Here is an 18,247-nt window from a genome sequence, read left to right as displayed (position 1 = left end):
GAAAAACAGGCTGGAGAAAAAACAAAATCTGCAGGGGTTCCAAGGCCAAAAACACCATCCAGCCCCCACTGGACATAACCCTAACATAATCAGTCCTCATTGTGTTCAGGCTTTACATGATAGGATTTGATGAAGTTGGTCTGGTGAACAGCTAAGACACCCACCTTCAATCCTTTTACACAGGGGGCTGCATGGTGCTTTGATCAGGTGGTGGTGGCGCAGATTTCCACCACAGAAAAAACAGAAAAGACAGCAGAGAATGGTAGAAATGAATACAGATCTCAGATCCCTAAAGAATATGATAGTGCAGGGAGGTGCTGAGTTACAACAGTCTCAACTTACAGCAGTTCTGCAGATACGAATGAGCACAGCGACTTCTGGAGAACTTCTGCTTTTTATTCATTAACAGTTGTTTGAAGTGGATGAATACATAGCATACTGAGACATGGTATAGTACGGTACATAAGTTGTCACCATTTTTAATAAATTTGTCGCCAAATGTAATTGGTGGGGCATGCAGTTGTGTAATAAGCATTATCATAGGTAATCCACTAGATCAGCATCTGTCTATTTAAAGTAAGTATGCCTTGTAGCAATGCCATCTCATGAAGAATAGCTGCTGGGAGGTGGAAATGACAAGTCTGAAACATTTTTCTGTAAAATAAGTTACAGCATTATGTACTGTATACTTACAGATTTTTCCTTTAATGGCCCATTCCATTACTATCATAACCCTGGGAATTTTTGTAAATTATCTACATGTTAGTTTCTGGCTTTAGTATTGAGCTGCGTACCGTTATTGGGCTTTTTGACAACGGAGGAGGTGGATGAAATTGTTTTTTGATTCAATGCTTTGTTTTGAAGTTCATTTTCCATTTGGGTCGTTCTCTGCCCCCAATGTGTTTCTTGTTCAGCTGTGCTAAATTGCCAGATTTTACCCAGGATACAAGGATTATTCTTGGTTCACCTTCCTATTCGACTACTCAGTTTCCAAAACCCTTCTTGTGCTTTAATTTTGTCAATTTATGTTTGATTTTTAATGATTTTCACCTCTGCAATCCTTTTTGACTTAGTTCTTTTCTTGTGGTTTTTGGCTTTGGCAATTGGTGGGTTTTGCTCTCCTGGTTCAGACCCTTGCTTTAGTTTTTTCTCTGTGTCTTTTCATCCAGACGTTCTCATTTTCTAATGCCCTCTGGGCAGAATAAGTACAAGTTGTGACTCACATACAAAACTCGATTATGAACTTTTGCAGAAATGGGACTCTGTGGTTCATTGCACAACTTGTTTTAGTGTACAGCTTTGGTTTATGTGTTTCAGTACAGACTGTATGTACTATTAAGATTAAAGTTAGTCTTAAATGGCATTTCATAAAAGATGACAATGCATGAGGCTTGTGTATACACTACCGATCAAACCCAGATTAGGACCCTCACAGGCCCTCAGGTGACTAAGAGTTGAGCCTTCTGTTAACAATGCAACCTGTGGACACCCGGCAATTTATTGCTGCATGGAATTGGCATAGAGAAGGCCAGAAGGAGTTACATTGCGTCTTTGTGGACCTGGAGAAAGCATATGGCAGGGTGCCTCGAGAGGAGCTGTGGTATTGTACGAGGAAGTCCGGAGTGGCAGAGAAGTATGTAAGAGTTGTACAGGATATGTACGAGGAAAGTGTGACAGTGGTGAGGTCTGTGGTAGGAGTGACAGATGCATTCAAGTTGGAGGTGGGATTACATCAAGGATCAGCTCTGAGCCCTTTTTCCTATTTGCATTGGTGATGGACAGGCTGACAGACGAGATTAGACAGGAGTCCCCGTGGACTATGATGTTTGCTGATGACATGGTGATCTGTAGCGATAGTAGGGAGCAGGTTGAGGAGACCCTGGAGAGGTGGAGATATGCTCTAGAGAGGAGAGGAATGAAGGTCAGTAGGAACAAGACAGAATACATGTGTGTAAATGAGAGGGAGGTCAGTGGAATGTTGAGGATGCTGGAAGTAGAGTTGGTGAAGGTGGACGAGTTTAAATACTTGGGATCAACAGTACAGAATAATGGGGATTGTGGAAGACAGGTGAAAAAGAGAGTGCAGGCAGGGTGGAATGGGTGAAGAAGAGCGTCAGGAGTAATTTGTGACAAATGGGTATCAGCAAGAGTGAAAGGGAAGGTCTACAGGACAGTAGTGAGACCAGCTATGTTATATGGATTGGAGACGGTGGCACTGATTGTGGCAGGAGACAGAAGTGGAGGTGGAAGAGTTAAAGGTGTTAACATTTGCATTGGGTGTGACGAGGATGGATACGATTAGAAATGAGTACATTAGAGGGTCAGCTCATGTTGGATGTTTGGGAGTCAAAGCCAGAGAGGCGAAATTGCCTTGGTTTGGAAATGTGCAGAGGAGAGATGCTGGGTGTATTGGGAGAAGGATGCTAAGGACAGATCTACCAGGTAAGAGGAAAAGAGGAAGGCTTAAGCGAAGATTTATGGATGTGGTGAGAGAGGACATGCAGGTGATGGGTGTAACAGAACAAAATGCAGAGGACAGAAAGAAATGGAAGAAGATGATCCACTGTGGCGACCCCTAACAGGAGCATCCAAAAGAAGAGGTTCATGTGACCAGAGTTGGAGGTAACGCATTAAAAGTAACATGCTTTAACTAGTCAGGTTATCTTTGAAGTTCTGAGTAACCCAACACAGCACCCAACTAACCTTTTCTAATGAAGTGAAAAAACCTGCATTTCTAAAAAAATTACGGATTACTAGGGAAGTTTATTCCCAACACTCCAAAAAAAATTATTTTTCATAATTGTTGTTTTTCACGAAGACTTCACCTGCTGTAGTTGGTAACATCATGTATGTGCATGCACTGGCTCTTTGGTGACAGCTATTGAGGGAGAGCGTAAGCATATGCACAGCATATAATCAAGTTAAAAGAAATGAACAAAAGTTTTAAGTACAGGTCGGCCCACCTTATGTGGGTGTGTATGGTTCCAAAACCCCTTGCGGAGGTGCATAAACTGTGGATGCTCAGGAGGTAAAGTACATAAATCAGAAAGACGACTGTGCGGACAAAACAAACAAAGGCTGATACAGTGGGACTGGGGGTGGGCTGGGCTTGGATATGCTGTGCCTCAGCACTATCAACCTGTGCATGTTGTTTCTTTTGGGTATTTAATGGTGTAGCAGATAGAGGCGTGGAGCCTCCTCTAACACCCTCAGGTACCACTCTGAACACCAGGTGAAAGTATAATAACCATTTATTTTACTATTAAACAGTGCACAAAGCACCCTCCACTCCACACTCATAAATCACAATAAACTCTCTTCACAAACCAATCCTCCTCACCCAGACACTTCGCCCTCCTACCTCCCAGCTCAGCTCAGTGTCTGGGCTTTCCCACAGTCCTTTTATACACCCTGACCCGGAGGTGTTCCTGTCCAATCTGTCCACAGTTCCTTATTCCTTCCGGGTCAGGGTAAACAGTCCTTTTCTTCAACCCGGGAGCACGTCGTTCCTTCCTGTCACGTGACCGTGACGTACTCCCGGGTTATAGGGCACATAAGAGACCACGAGCTCCCCTACAGCGACTCCCGGTGGCCCCCAAGGTATCCAGCAGGGCTGTGTATAAACACTACATAGTCCATGAGGCCCTGCTGGAACTCGGGGCACGATCATGCTGTCGGGAGAGCTCCTCCTGGCGGCCTAGGGGTGAGGGCCGGAATATGTACCCGGCCATCCATCACAATGGGCATTACCACACATGGGAATTTCAAATGTTCTTTTTCATGAATATTCTGGATTTTTAAAAATAATTTCAAACAGCAGATGCTAAATATTAGATTAGATTAATAAAGATTAGATAGATTAGTAGATTAATAAAGTATCTATCTATTTATCTATCTAAATATACATTTAATCAAGCATGTGTTGAGGTGTAAATGTAATCTGCCCTATTTAGAGTCACAAGGTCACAAGTCACTGGGCGTAAGGCAGTGATTCCCAACCCCTAGAAAATGTCTTTTATGTTAGCACTCCCTACAAAAGTAATATCACATTTGAAGATAAAAGAAGGCAAATTTGTAATTTTGAACCACAAATTGAACCACATACTGATGAACAAATTGAAGTAAAAAAAAGGCTTTTAACTTAATACATAAAACTAAAATATAATTAGAGCAATTTACCTTTATAAATTTCAATAACTTGTCAATCCTGCCTTGTGCCCCTTGTTGGCTGGGATTGGCTCCAGCAGACCCCCGTGACCCTGTGTTCGGATTCAGCGGGTTGGAAAATGGATGGATGGATAACTTGTCAATGTGTCCACCATGAAGCTTAGATACTCAACTGACGATCTGCGCATTAGGGTATCACTTGAAGAATCAAGCACTATGAGGAAATCACACACGATCAACGATCAAGGGGAGTGGAGACCCCTGTGGTGGATGTTACTTACTTCACAGCACATAAAGATCTAAACATATTTAGAAAACATCAGAAAATGATCAAATTTGGCTTTGCTTCTGCTCAGTTTCAAGAAGGATCCTATATGGGTTTAGGATTTAATAATAAACGCAGGCCACTTTTTCATATAAAACAAGAAAAAGTTGCAAAAGTAATGAATTGTTTGCAACAAACTACATTTTATAATAATTATACCACATATTTATCATTTTTGTAAGTAATGTGTAATGTAACTAAGTTACTTTTAAAAGTAACATTCTCCACCACTGCAAGGGACTCTTGATCAACTATTTTTCTACACCAGTGTTTCCAAAACTCAAATATAAATAATTTATAAGAATTTCAGTATGTAAGTTTTAAGTAAACAATTACAAGGATATTCTTATTGTTTGTATCAAAAGAATACTGTTTGAATTATTCTGTACTCTACTGAAAGAAAAAATCAGATAACAAACTCTTTAAATAAATAAGCTTTTTTGTGCAAATGTATTCAAAAGAAATACGTAAGTAATACAGACATTTCCAGTAATCCTAAAATGTACAGAAAGACCAAGAGATGTGCTGCAAATTAAATAAAAATGAAATAATGCCTTTTTCTTTTAAATTTCATTTTATTTGAGTTATAAACACACAAATAAGTTATAATATTTTTATTTGTTAGAAATCTATCAGTGTTTGAAAATTGTTATTTAGAGAGTTGTACATTTTCCATTTTCATGGCTAGACTTTGACAAACCTAAAAAAAGATTTTACAGCCATATGAATAATCACTCTCATTTAGCATTGCAAGAACATTCCATTTGAGAATTAGTCATAGGTGACAGTGTACACCATAGCCACTTCTCTGGTATGTTCCCACACAATGGTATCATTACATATAAACTCTTTAAAAATATACTTCTGTCAAAAGACAGACAACTACTATGTACACTACAAAAATAAATTTTCATATAAATAAATTATATGGCATACATTTATCTTTGTAACTGAAATGACACAACCCACCTCTGCCAAAAAAGGCAGCTGGAGGAACCCAGTTTGAGTACTTTTCCTTTTTACATCCTTACTCTAATAGCTACATTGAGTCGTAATGTAAATGTTATATAATCTTTTTTTCTATTTAACATTAGTAAGCACTTTATACAGATAAAATTCAATTACAATGTAAAATTATACTTGTAATAGTGTTTTACAAAATAAGTAAAAATCCCTGCATTTTTGTTATAAACTGGCATATGAGCAATACTGTAAGGAGAAAAAGAAAAAAAAATATTTTTATAATACAAAAATATAAATATCATCAAAATATAGTTAAAAACAGACAAATCAACAACAATAAAAAAAAAAACCCTAAACCATAAAAGAAATTTCCAGCTACTAAGAACTCCTTTAGCCAATGTGACCTGAGGAGAAAACAGCTAAACTTTGCAGAAGAAAATACAGCAGAGAAGAGAGAGAGAGAGAGAGAGAGAGAGAGAGAGAGAGAGAGAGAGAGAGAGAGAGAGAGAGAGAGAGAGAGAGAGAGAGAGAGAGAGAGATGGGGGGGTTTGGGGGGCACATCATGAAAAGCAATACACAAAAGAGAAACACAGCTGTGTTTGATAGAAGCTGATTTCAGACACGAGAGGAGGAAATCGAACGTATTTCAGTGACAGAAAGAACCTAGCGTTAGCAGCAGGAAGCCATTCCAACCTCTGACACAATCATATGTACACTTGGGAATTGAGGTTAGCTTCCAATTAGTGTCATACAGTTTTGTGGAAGATTTTTATGCTCTTAGGTCAGTCCACCGCTAGTGCTAAATTGTGGCATATTGTCCTTGTTATCATACAACACAATGTGCTGAGTTGGGGAGGCATTTGCTTTTTGTTTTCTTTAGTGAGCTCATCTGAATAGCTTATATAGAATACATGGAAGAACTATTTAAAAAGCATATAACCAATACAAAAATAACTAAAGATTCCATACAGTGCTGAAAAGGACATTATTTAGCAAGTGCCAGTGCTTAATGTACAAGAAAGTCTCTAAATGAAAAAGAAGTGTTGGAACCTGCAATTTTAGGAAACTAAGTCAGATAATTATGACAATTTAAGCAACAGATCTGAGTTGTAGGGCAAGCACACACTGGCAGGAAAATTACAGCATCAGAACAAAATGAAATGAAAAGAAAAATAAAAGCAAAGGGTACAGTTACAGAATACAAAGACTAACGTGCTTTTTCTTTCTTCATATCTGCTCCTTTTAAATATCACGCATAGCGTGTATGAAAGTTAAAAGTACAATTTTATAATACCACAAAATTTGTGATATACAAATTAAAATAAAAATATGAACCTTTATATGTACACACACATATATACCATATGCACATACACGTGCACACTGAGAAAGGCACGCACACACATACATAAACCTAAAAACAAACAAAAAAAAAAGCATAAAAGTATTATTTGCATAGAATTATACAGGAAAATTATACAATGTGGAAGCAGCAACAATGTATGCTGAAATGTATGACATGATTGATCTCCGTGCCATAATTAAACGTAATGTACAGTAAGTACAGATCAGACAAAATTTTGTCCTCAATTTAACTATTGTACAGTTCCTAATGAAACTACCCATAGTTTATTTTTTTACTATACATGTGTACACTTTTTTAAATAAAAAAATATTTAGAAAGATACACTAATTTACAGTAACAGTAAACTGTTTTCCTGATGCTGCATGCCCTTTTATTTCCATAACTTCAAGCAGTTTTCTTTAAATGTAAGAGCAGAAGGATGTCCCATCTTTGGCCTTTTGTGCTTCAAATGCATCTGTAAAAGAGAATCAAATTTAAAATATACACGAAAAGGAATATGAAAATAAAATTCAAGGCTACTGATTAAGAATACTGTACTGTTAAGATACTTTTAAACTTGTCAAATTTTGAATGTCCCTAAAAATCTACAAAAAAGATTGCTAGAGTAAGTTACTCTTCAAAAGCAAACATTGAATACAAAGTGGGAAAAAAATAAAACAGAACATCCCAGTTTATATAAGAAAATACAGACTGGAGGATTACGGCTATACTCTTGGGATTTAGGTGTTGCATAAAAAGTGTTTTCAACAATAATCTGCACGATTAGGTTTGGGAGGATGTGGCCGGATACTTAGATAAGTGGAGATAATGAATGTTTTGGGTGTAATTTTAAAGCTTGCAGAAGATGTGTTCTTTGTAACAATACTGCTTGGGTGAGATGGGCAATTTTTATGAAAAATTAATGAATGCAAAAACTGACAGAGACCAACTTGTGTCCACTTAAGTCAACAAAGATTATTTAAAAGGATTTCTGAGAGTACATAAATGTATTACATTACCTACATGTGAGGGAAAACATTCTTAATATTATTGAGCTGCATGGTGCCTTATTTGCTTCATTAGTAGTAAGTAGCTCATGGTTTTAGGATTACAGGACAGCTCAACAAAAAGCCATCAGGAGTGACCCTGCAACATATTCAGAGCTGGCTAGCACTCCTTTTATAAGGCAAATCTGCAGTGTTAAACATCTTTATTAATAATGCCTTTGATTTGTGTTACATGTTCCATCCATCCATCCATTATCCAACCCGCTGAATCCGAACACAGGGTCACAGGGGTCTGCTGGAGCCAATCCCAGCCAACACAGGGCACAAGGCAGGAACCAACCCCGGGCAGGGTGCCAACCCACCGCTTGTGTTACATGTTTCTGTAGATAAATAAATTTCAGTATTTCTGCTACATATATCTGTAAGAAATGTCCTTACATACAGTGTCACTTATACCCTTCTATATAACTTTGTGAGGTAGACACATATGCGCAATATGGCAGTAAATGTCCACCTTTTGGTCTGTCTGTCCATCTTTTGCTGGTGTTTACCTGTTTGATATTAAGGAACTATTAATATGAAATGTGCAATGTGCTGCATCAGTCTTAAGTATTCAGGCTACTATCTACTTGCTTCTGTAATATATGTGAATTGATACAAATTTATTTACAAATATACAAGAGTCCTGATGACTGTATGAATCATTTTATATACCAGCTGAAAAGCCCATTCCATTTAGGGGCCAAAAACATACATTTTTTAGTTGCGATTTCATTTTCATCAAAAGAGATGTGTGAAAACATTCAGTTTCTCCTAAAATCAACTATAAATTCAATAATCTCTCAGTCTACTAGCAATTCTCCTGTTTAATTTTCATAAGTAATTTCTCTGTGGCATCCAAATGGCATACTACTGTGAAGTTACAGAGAGATATGTTACATTAATAAGCAATTACCATATATACCCACGTATAAGTCAGGATTTGAAACCCGAAAAATCGATCATAAAATCAGACCCCGACTTATACTCCCGTTCAAAAATGCGACACTTCGTTTTTTTTTCTTTCATTTTCTTGCCTCCTCCAATCTCACATCACTTTCTCAGACACATCAAATTTTGTTGCAGCAGCGCAGTTACCAATTTCTTTTGCTACTTCAACGACGTTTAACTTAAAGCCAACTTCATATTTTCTTCTAATCGAACACTCCATTGTAGATAAGGGATGCTCTTATGATAAAAGTGTATGAGGGTGTGAGATAAAAAAAACACATATCAGTGCAAATGTTGCTTTGGAATAGTTTGGGTATTACTGTGTGGTCACGTAGGCACAACAGAGAGAAAGTGCCAGCGAGCGAGAGAGAGAGAGGGGTTAGGAGCACGCACAGTGCATTGCCGCACCCACATAGACAAAAAGGCAGTGTGCTCCGTGGTCAGGTGGGTGTTAGCATATCATAATCCCTTGTACCAATAGTGTGAGTTTTCCACATTTGACTTATACGACTGACATTATAAAATACCAGAAATTATACTGTAAAATCAAGTCCCGACTTATCCGCGAGTATATACGGTAGTGCATTATCTGGGGATTCTATTTAAAAATTTTGCACCAAAGAGCAGCTTGTTAGGTGATTTATTTGTCAGTATTCATAGGACACCCTCTGTTTATGTGAAGCTGACATGAATCATGTGCTGCACTGAAAAATCACAAAGGTTGACTTTTCAGACAGCAGCTGTCAGGTTAACAGTGTACCCCTGAATCAGCGTCTTCCGAGTGTTTACAGAATAAATGCTAATATGCTAGAACGTAAGTGCTTAAACTATGGGTCGTTGCATGTTGTCTGAATTTGGATCACGCTGAGTTGTGATTCACAACTGTACTCGATGAAAAGGGTCACATACAGTTTGCAGCGTGTCTCGTGATGGGTCACCATAGGCAGTTTTAGCAAACCACATTGCTTCGGTATGACCGTCAGTGGCAATTTTCCAAGGGGGAACCCACACCACTCCACCCAGTATGATTGTTGGCGGTGATTCTCAAATACAAATAAATTAGTGTGTACAGGTTTCATGTAATTTCTGTATTGTGGCGGGTTAACTGTTCACATCTGAGAACCATACAATCCTAAACTGGCCAGAGTGATTTTAGGTGTGTATCCCACCAACTCAACTTTTTGTCCAGTGCTGTCTTACCATGGATCACCTATCTGTGAGAGCTCTGCTCTTCTTTAATTTCCAAAAAAGGTGTACAGATAAAACAGTTCATGACTTACCTGTGTTCTAGATGTTTTAAATTCTTTACTTTCACTTAATCCAATTTAAACATACCATAAAAACAATTTATTTTCATTTCCCTGGGAAACAATACTTTCACTTTCCTGTGTTTTGGCTCATATTTGTATTAGTGTATAATGTAAACAATAAACATTAACATTATTCAAAGTTATTGTCTGTTTTTACCTGCATTTTTATTACTCTTTAATTTAATATTGTTTTTGTATTTGCTGCTGCTGGAGTATGTGAATTTCCCCTTGGGATTAATAAAGTCAGTCTATCTATCTATCTATCTATCTATCTATCTATCTATCTATCTATCTATCTATCTATCTATCTATCTATCTATCTATCTATCTATCTATCTATCTATCTATCGTGAATACATTTTGGTAAAAAGTATAAAACTTTTCAAAAGACATGTGCTCAAGCGAATGCAATGAAACATATTACTGTAGCTCAAGGAGACACACCTTAGCTAGTAGAGCTGGCATTAGGATGACTTCTTGATTCACATTCCACGTCCTGCAGCTCTGTAACGTCTACTTTTGAGTCCCTTCTCACACTGTGAACATTAAAAGGCACATGGGGATCCTCAAATGGTTCCTGATCAGTTTCATACTCTTCATGAGATGGAAACGCCCTATAAGAGGTACCCTGACTTGGCAGAGTAGAGTGAACAGCCACCGTGACGGAAGCTGAAGCAGTCACAGTAGTAAAAGGTTGGCCGTACGTTGGTGCAGAAGGAGTTGTTGAAGCAAAGGCTGCATTTCTATTATGATTACGAGAGCGATGTCCAAAGCGTTCCCTATGACTAGGGCCAGAATGCAGTTCATTAGCAGCTTCAAAAGCATTCATACGCGGCCGATATGGAGGTGGTGGCTGATGCTGCTCATTGTTCCTTGATGACTCTCTTCTTGTATCTCTGTTATTTCTCCAACATTGTTGTGATCGAGTATCCTGAGAATGAGCTTGATGTCTTGGTCTAGACTGGTGATATCTGGACTCTGGTAAAATAACCTGCAAAATCAGAAACTACATGTTAGTATTTTGTAGACACTGAAGAATTCCAATAGTCATTGTAGAAATCTGTAATTGATATAAAGTACAAGCACTTACAGTAGATACATATTTTACTTTAGGGATTTTTATTCATACCCAAATATCAAACAGAAAGATATATTAGTTTAGAGTTTTTGAGTACTCAGTTTAACCAAAAAAGAAATCAAATATATCGAGTCAGCGTCACCTTTTTCCACGTGCCACTATGTGGGATGTTTGATTTCACCATCTTGTTGTCACATATCATGCCCTGGAGTAGCCTATTTGCATCTTTTGTCAAATAGTTTCTTTTCTAATCAGTGATTGAATTTTGCCCCACGATAAAAAAAATATCTTTCACTATTTAAAATGTCCACAAATGTAGGAGTTCAATGTTTGCTGCACATTCATTTATTTAATGCAGATGCAGATGGGGGAGAGAAATCGCACTCTGTACATTTAACTACAAGGGCTGAAGTTATTTGAAAATATGGCTCACAAGTAAGTTTTTCTACGCAAATAAGACACGCATATGTATGTTATTTCTCTTCTAAAAATGGCCTTGACTATGTAAATGTATGTACTGCACTGTCTGCATGAGTCAAATCAAGGTTACTAATCAACTGTTCATTAGCTGCTAAACTATTTTTTATTGGCACTGAAAATGAAAAACCAAGCAATGTTAAATACAGACTTCAAAACTTACTGTACAACCTGACACTGCTACATTCATTCTGAGGTAATCTACTGTACACTCACTTCTACAGCACCATTTCTTGTGTTAGTCTTTAGGTGCATTTGTGTCTCTTATTTTACTTCAAAGTGCAATTTAGCTAAAACTGCTTCTTTATTTTAGTTTCTTGTGTACTTCATTGATATGGTTTGAATGCTCTATATTTCTAAGGATGTGACTGAACCATTTCTAAAGATTTTAATTATCAAATTTAATGGATTAGGCTGGAAGACTCTGGGGAAAGATGCAAGCAGCAAAGATTTGTAGGTCTTTAGGAGTTTACAGGAGAATATTTAAAGATTTAAACATAGTTGATGCATGGAGCACCTTACATATGTTTCTTCGCATTACAACAACTGGACACGAGTTGCAGTCTTTAAAACGAGTCAAAACTAGAAACCCTATCCCTATGATTTTTTTTTTCTTTTAATTGTTACTGGAGATCTTGTCTCTAACAAAGTCCTTTTATTGATTAGTCAATGCCTGGACACAGGCAGTCACCATTAAAAAACATTGAGAATGAAAAGAGAATCAAAACAACAAGATATAAAAATAACAGGGCTGGGCAAGATAATGCACTATTATTGCGTTAACGCATTAATTAACCCAACAATTATTTTATCGCTCATTAACGCAGTTTTTGTTATTATTATCATTATTATTTTGAAAGCCTCAGTCTCGCTAGTGATCAATAGAGGTCAGTGATATTCTTCTCCCAGCGCTTTTCGATACGCTTTTGCTAGAAGGAAAGTTAGCTTTGTTAATTTGACCTCAATTCCCTGCGCATGCATGAGTAGCGAAGAGCAAACAGCTTCTAAAATGGCATGTGGAGAGATACCAAAGTGAATGCTGAAAGCAAAATAATCTGTGGATGACTTTTTTCGTATTATCGCTGAATCGGACTCTGATTTGTCAGACTCCGATTTTGATGCAAGTGATCTGTAGATGTAGACTGAAAACGAAAGTGAGGTACCGGCATCAGCTGATCGGACCCCAGCTGATTGTGGTGCTGAACACGTTCGTGTTCATTTATGGCAGCATTTGCCTGGGAGGACAGACACTTATGATGACAGGAGGTACAAACCATATTGCATCTCACTGCTACTGCCACGCTTGCGCACCTGTCTCACAAAGACAGCCAGGCAGCCAGCCCACCGTGCATTCCTGTTGGCCATCAAGCCGCCCCCTGCACAGCCGCTGCTGCCGCAAACTGCAAACAGGCGCTGACAGCAGGCACAACAGACGTTTTATGTTGATTTATGTGTGAAACCATTGCTTTGTGCGCTTTTCAGAAAACTGAGTATTTTAGAAAAAATATTAGCTCTCAAAAAGCTACTACTGAACATAGACTGTTTATGCTGCTCCCTGATAAAAGAAAATGTTTCTGCTGGCATCTATTCAGATAAAAAAGAAAACAGATTTAGAAATGTTACCTTGCTGTTGCTCGGAAGGTGCCTGTTATAATGTTATGATTGTGGCTCTGGACTCTGAGGGTAACTTGTTTTTCAATAACGAACTAGATAAAGCATTAATGCCCTGGCAGTGGCAAATAGCTTTGGTTTTATATTTGATTTGATTACATTAATGTTTGAGTTGAGATTTACAAGAAATATTTTAACTGTTACTATGTAAAGGGAATACTGCTGTTAAAAAGCACCTTATTTGTTTAAAGTGTTTGCAAACTAAATACACGTAATATACTGCTTTTGAGTTCATTATTGAATTTTGCACATAACAATGTGATTGTTTGCGATTAATCGAGATTAAAAATTTTAATCAGTGCCCAGCACTAAAAAATAAATACATCAAAGCAAAATGAAAACTCCAGAAATTATATACTGTACTAATTTATTACTAACCATGAAACTAAGAAATTAATGATGAAAGGTATTAACAAGTAGGTTTAAAAGTATAAGAGCAAAAGGAATACAAAAAAAAAATGAATCAATCTGACACTAGTTACAAGAACATAAAAAAACTGAATACAGAAATCAGTACCTAAAAATATACCAATGTAAACATTATCAAAAATATGACCTTTGCATGGTAAGAGTCACAACTTACAGCCAAACTAATTCCTGAAATAAATTTTTAACACCCCAATAACATTACAGTCTCTGCTACAAGCATATTTTATTTTTGTGATAAAAAGACTGCAATACCATTTCTGGGTGCCACGTCATGCGGCCACCTTTACAGAAGCGCTCTTTCTCTCTCTCTTTTTTTTTTTATTAATGTGCTTAACGTAATGAATTAATGTTATTGTATAGTAGTGTTAAGATGTGGCCTCTGGCTTGTCACCATACATTTTTGAGTGAATTTTTAAACTTAACTGAAGAGATGCTGCTGTCAGCACAGACCCGTGCACTGCCTCGGCTCAACTACTTCTCAGACAAGCTCCGAACCAGAGAAATGTCACCCAATGAGCACAAAATATTTGATGGTTCCTATATCTATAACATCTGAGAACGTAAAAGAGACTGAGGAATGTAAAGTGGGACATATTTAACATTCCTATTCACCTGATTGCAGAGCAATCACCGCCACCTAAAGAGCCCAATTACGCCCTATCGGAAGAGCTGTTTGTCTGAAAATTAAAAAGGCGAAAGGACAAATATCAGAGCAAGGATAAACGTTACAAGCTCGCCTGGAGATGAAAGAGGGAAAGATCAGGGGCAAGGATAAAAGTAAGACCTGAAAGGATTCAGACCAGGCCTCACTTCATATGATAAGAAATGTTATGCCAAGTTCAGGTATTGTGATACTTTAAGTAATGTGGAGAACCTCTTGCAACTCTATAAACTCTTACACCTCTTATTTCAGATGCTGGACGGGCTTCATCAGACTGAGTGAAAAAAGGGGTCTGAAGATTTTTGTGAATTTGCAATGGTGAAAAAGGAAACATAGTACAATTACAACTAAAATGTGTGATGAAGATGTTGAAATGCAGACAGAATTCATCCTTGTCACTGCCCAGGAAAGTAAGTTATATCATCCTGGCTGACTCAGCAACAGACTCATTCTGTACTAATAATTTAATGATGAATCATTCTGAATGCTGGTGACTTCAAACACTGATTAACCAAATGTTTATCAGGCATGTTCTACTTGTGGACACTACAAGCTTGACCGGCCCTATCCAAATATTAGTGACTTTACATATAAACCTGTGGTACACTCTGAGCAGTGGTACACTGCCACCTACAGGCATGTTATTGACAGCTGCAGTTCTTGGTTACCTAAGCCAGAAGTTTTTATTTGTGTATGGCGGACATCCAGGGCCCATGTCCAGCCGGGACGCCTCCACACCGGGAGGACTGGTGGAGCAAGCATGGCCAGAGCATTACCTCCCCCGGAGCACTAGATGGTAGCCCCCTGGGTTGCAGTGGCGGCTAGGGCTCCCACAGGTTTCCATGGGAGTTGGAGTTTGGTGCAGCCCTGTTGGGATCCGTGGGCTCAACCAGGGGGTGCTACAACAACAGCTGAGCCATTATGGGTGTTTCTTCCGCTACACCCGGAAGTGCTGCCGAAAAATACATCATCAAGCACATGGAGCACTTCCAGGGGTATTATAAAAGGGGCCAGCAGACACTACTCGGGGAGCCAGAGTCGGGAGGAGGAGAACGATGCTTGCAGGGGGGAGAGTGAAGGAGAAAGAGAAAGAAAAGAGAAAGAAAAAGAAAAGAAGTGTATTGTGCTTTGGGACTGTGTGTTAGACTTGTGGGGAACGGGGAAGGTGTTTCCCACAAGGGAAAAGAAAAATAAATCCTGTGTGCTGTTATAACCGTGTCCTATGCCTGTCTGTGTCAGAGTTGGCCTTTACAGTGTTGCTTGGTACGGGTTGCTGCCTCTTTATTATATTTTTTGGAGGCTTCTGTAAAATTTTCATTTCCTCTTGGGAAATGTAATGTGTTCCTGTTCTTGCTTTTACAATTCTTATACACAAATTTGAGAATGACCTTAAAATGATAAAATTAAACAAGCAAGATGTTTGGTAAAAGTCTAGAATTATTAGAGGAATGAAAGAAGAACCTATTGCTTAATCTTTCTATATATAATGCAAAGTTAACTGACTCATTCACTCACTCACTTATTAACAAAAACACTATTTCCAATTTAGCTATGAATCTGGAATTTGTCAGGATTATACATTTAGGGCATTAGATATCCACTAAGAAAGGACATTTTGCTATATCAGTATTTAGGTGTAAAAAAACCCATAATAAAAAAAATTAAATACCCCAATATCTCAAAAATGCCTTTATGTATTTAATATGTATTTGATTTGTTTTTATGTGTTGATATTTGTCATTAATAATGCTCTAGCGAGTGGGACATTCTAATGCACCTCATGCCTTGGTTCGATACATGACAGACAGCGATCTCACAGAGAAATGGGGCATACTGGTTTATGTAAATGAATACTGTCACAGAAGCAAAGTGAAACGAGCAAAGCTTGGTGAAGCTCAAAGAAGATGTGTTTAGCAAGTGCTTGCCAGGTGCTGTGGCTTCATGCAACAGATCCAGTAGTAATGATATTTGATATATATTAAACACCCACTCCCTTCATCTAATCTCAAACCATGTGCAAATGCAACAATTTCCATTCCATGATCCAGTGGGCTGCTCCAGAAAATTTCATCAGCGTAAACAAACTTTAAATAAGAACAGTGGCAAACGCAGCATGTCATCAAAGGTAGCAATCTTTTTTTACTGATTTTGGATAACAATTTCACTGTCTCGCTGGATTACAGTTTATCTTGGAGCAGTGATTCTTAACCTTTGTGGCCTTGGGACCCAGTTTTACATTTTTAAGTTCTTTGACGATGACGTACAGACAGCACTGGAGGGGAGAAGGAGAGGGGTATTCCACCTTAGTGAGGAAAGCGGAGGAAGGGGTCACCTTGGTTAAACAAGCACAGTTAGGAGGTGGAGGAGGAGGCTGGGAGCATGCACTGATACACCACACGATGAACCACCTCAGGATCCCAAATTAGGACCTGAGCACAGGTGACACCTCAGAACCACTTGTTCAAATGGAATAGAAAGATAAGAATTTCACGCAGCAGTGTCAATCACTTCGGTGGACTAGGGGGGCTTTGATGCCAATGAGAGTTGAGATTTACAGCAGTTTAGCTTTGAATAAATCAACTTTAAATCACCTTTGTAACATTACCAAATACAGCTTTAATATAGAGTTCTGCTGCAATTTCTTTCACACCATCACCAACAAGGACTGAATGTAACAAGTTCAACAGTAAACAGCTCAAGTGAATAATATTAGCCCCTGGGTTAAAAAAAAATTGTATACATAAAATTACTTAGTTACAAATTACTTTGTATACATTTGATTAACCACTGGCACTATATCTGAGGCCCACTAACTTAGAGAGCTATCATCATGTATAACACATCTGTAAGAAATACAATATTTGCTATGCTGTGAAATGTTTTCCTGTTCTTTTATTTTCAATCTTATAATACAAAATGATGGCCTTTTAGAAATTAAAGTGTATGTTATAAAACAGATATGCAGCAACTAAGAAGAGACTGTTTTACTGTATAACAAGATCACTTGGGTCAGTTCTCAAATAAAGCAAGGAACATTCAAATCAAAATCACAGTACCATGAAATAGCAAAACAAGAAGACTAATAAGGTCTTAATACAGTTGGGACAAACCCACTGCGACATCAAAGTTATTATTCCAGGAAAATCCTTAACATATAATCAGAAATGATAAGAAAATGGAAACACATAACATCAAATGAACACATAAAAACACACAGTATTACTCTAAAACGTCCACACCTCAATAATGAATGGTTTTCTTTCTGCAAGAGATTCTTTTCATTTTTTCTCAAGAAAATTGCTTGATACAATTTTGGCACATCTATATGCCAATCCCTGATGAGCTTTATCAGCTTTATCAAATCAAATTAAACAATTAAAAACTTAACTTCATTTTAGGCAACTCATCTATTCAAACTCACTTATTCTCACAAACTGCAACTTATTAGTTAAAACAGTTATACTCTTTAATCTTTAGTGAAATGTGCTGCACAATTAAAAGTGTTGGCCAATGGTGGAAATGCAAGAAAATCATTAGTTCAAACACCAGACACACAAAGGGCTTCAAACCTAGTACCAGGAATTTTTTTTCCAAATTGAGAGTGTATAAATTAGAAACTAGTCCAAGTGGTTAATAAAGCATTTTGTTCATTGTGTTTTTTTGTGTAACACGCTAGTTGTATACGCCCATGCTGTAAAAAGCCCAGGGTCCTAGAAACTATTGAAATCATCAGAAAAAATTGAAATGTAGAGATGTGAGGTAATTAAAAGGAACTACTTTGGGCATCTCTCTCCAAGGAGGTTTTGTGTTGCCGATGTGCTCAT

At 37.8% G+C, this 18,247-nt stretch overlaps 1 protein-coding gene across 3 annotated transcripts in view; it reads right to left on the bottom strand.

Annotated features, from left to right (window-relative positions):
- Positions 1–5,047: 5,047 nt before the first annotated feature.
- ptch1 (patched 1) overlaps positions 5,048–18,247 on the bottom strand; it is a 151,606-nt gene continuing 138,406 nt past the window's right edge. For all 3 annotated transcript variants that reach the window (XM_051929659.1, XM_028805342.2, XM_051929658.1), the window contains 2 exons: positions 10,552–11,098; positions 5,048–7,275 (listed from right to left, as the gene is read on the bottom strand). In XM_051929659.1, coding sequence (XP_051785619.1) covers positions 10,553–11,098 — 546 coding nt within the window. In that variant the 3' untranslated portion in view covers positions 5,048–7,275; position 10,552. The remainder of the gene's footprint in view (positions 7,276–10,551; positions 11,099–18,247) is intronic.

The sequence above is a fragment of the Erpetoichthys calabaricus genome, chromosome 7, assembly GCF_900747795.2.
Source record: "Erpetoichthys calabaricus chromosome 7, fErpCal1.3, whole genome shotgun sequence".
NCBI classification, from domain to species: Eukaryota; Metazoa; Chordata; class Cladistia; order Polypteriformes; family Polypteridae; genus Erpetoichthys; species Erpetoichthys calabaricus.
The sequence above is the reverse complement of the archived record's forward strand: the minus strand, read 5'-3'. Positions and strand labels throughout refer to the sequence as shown.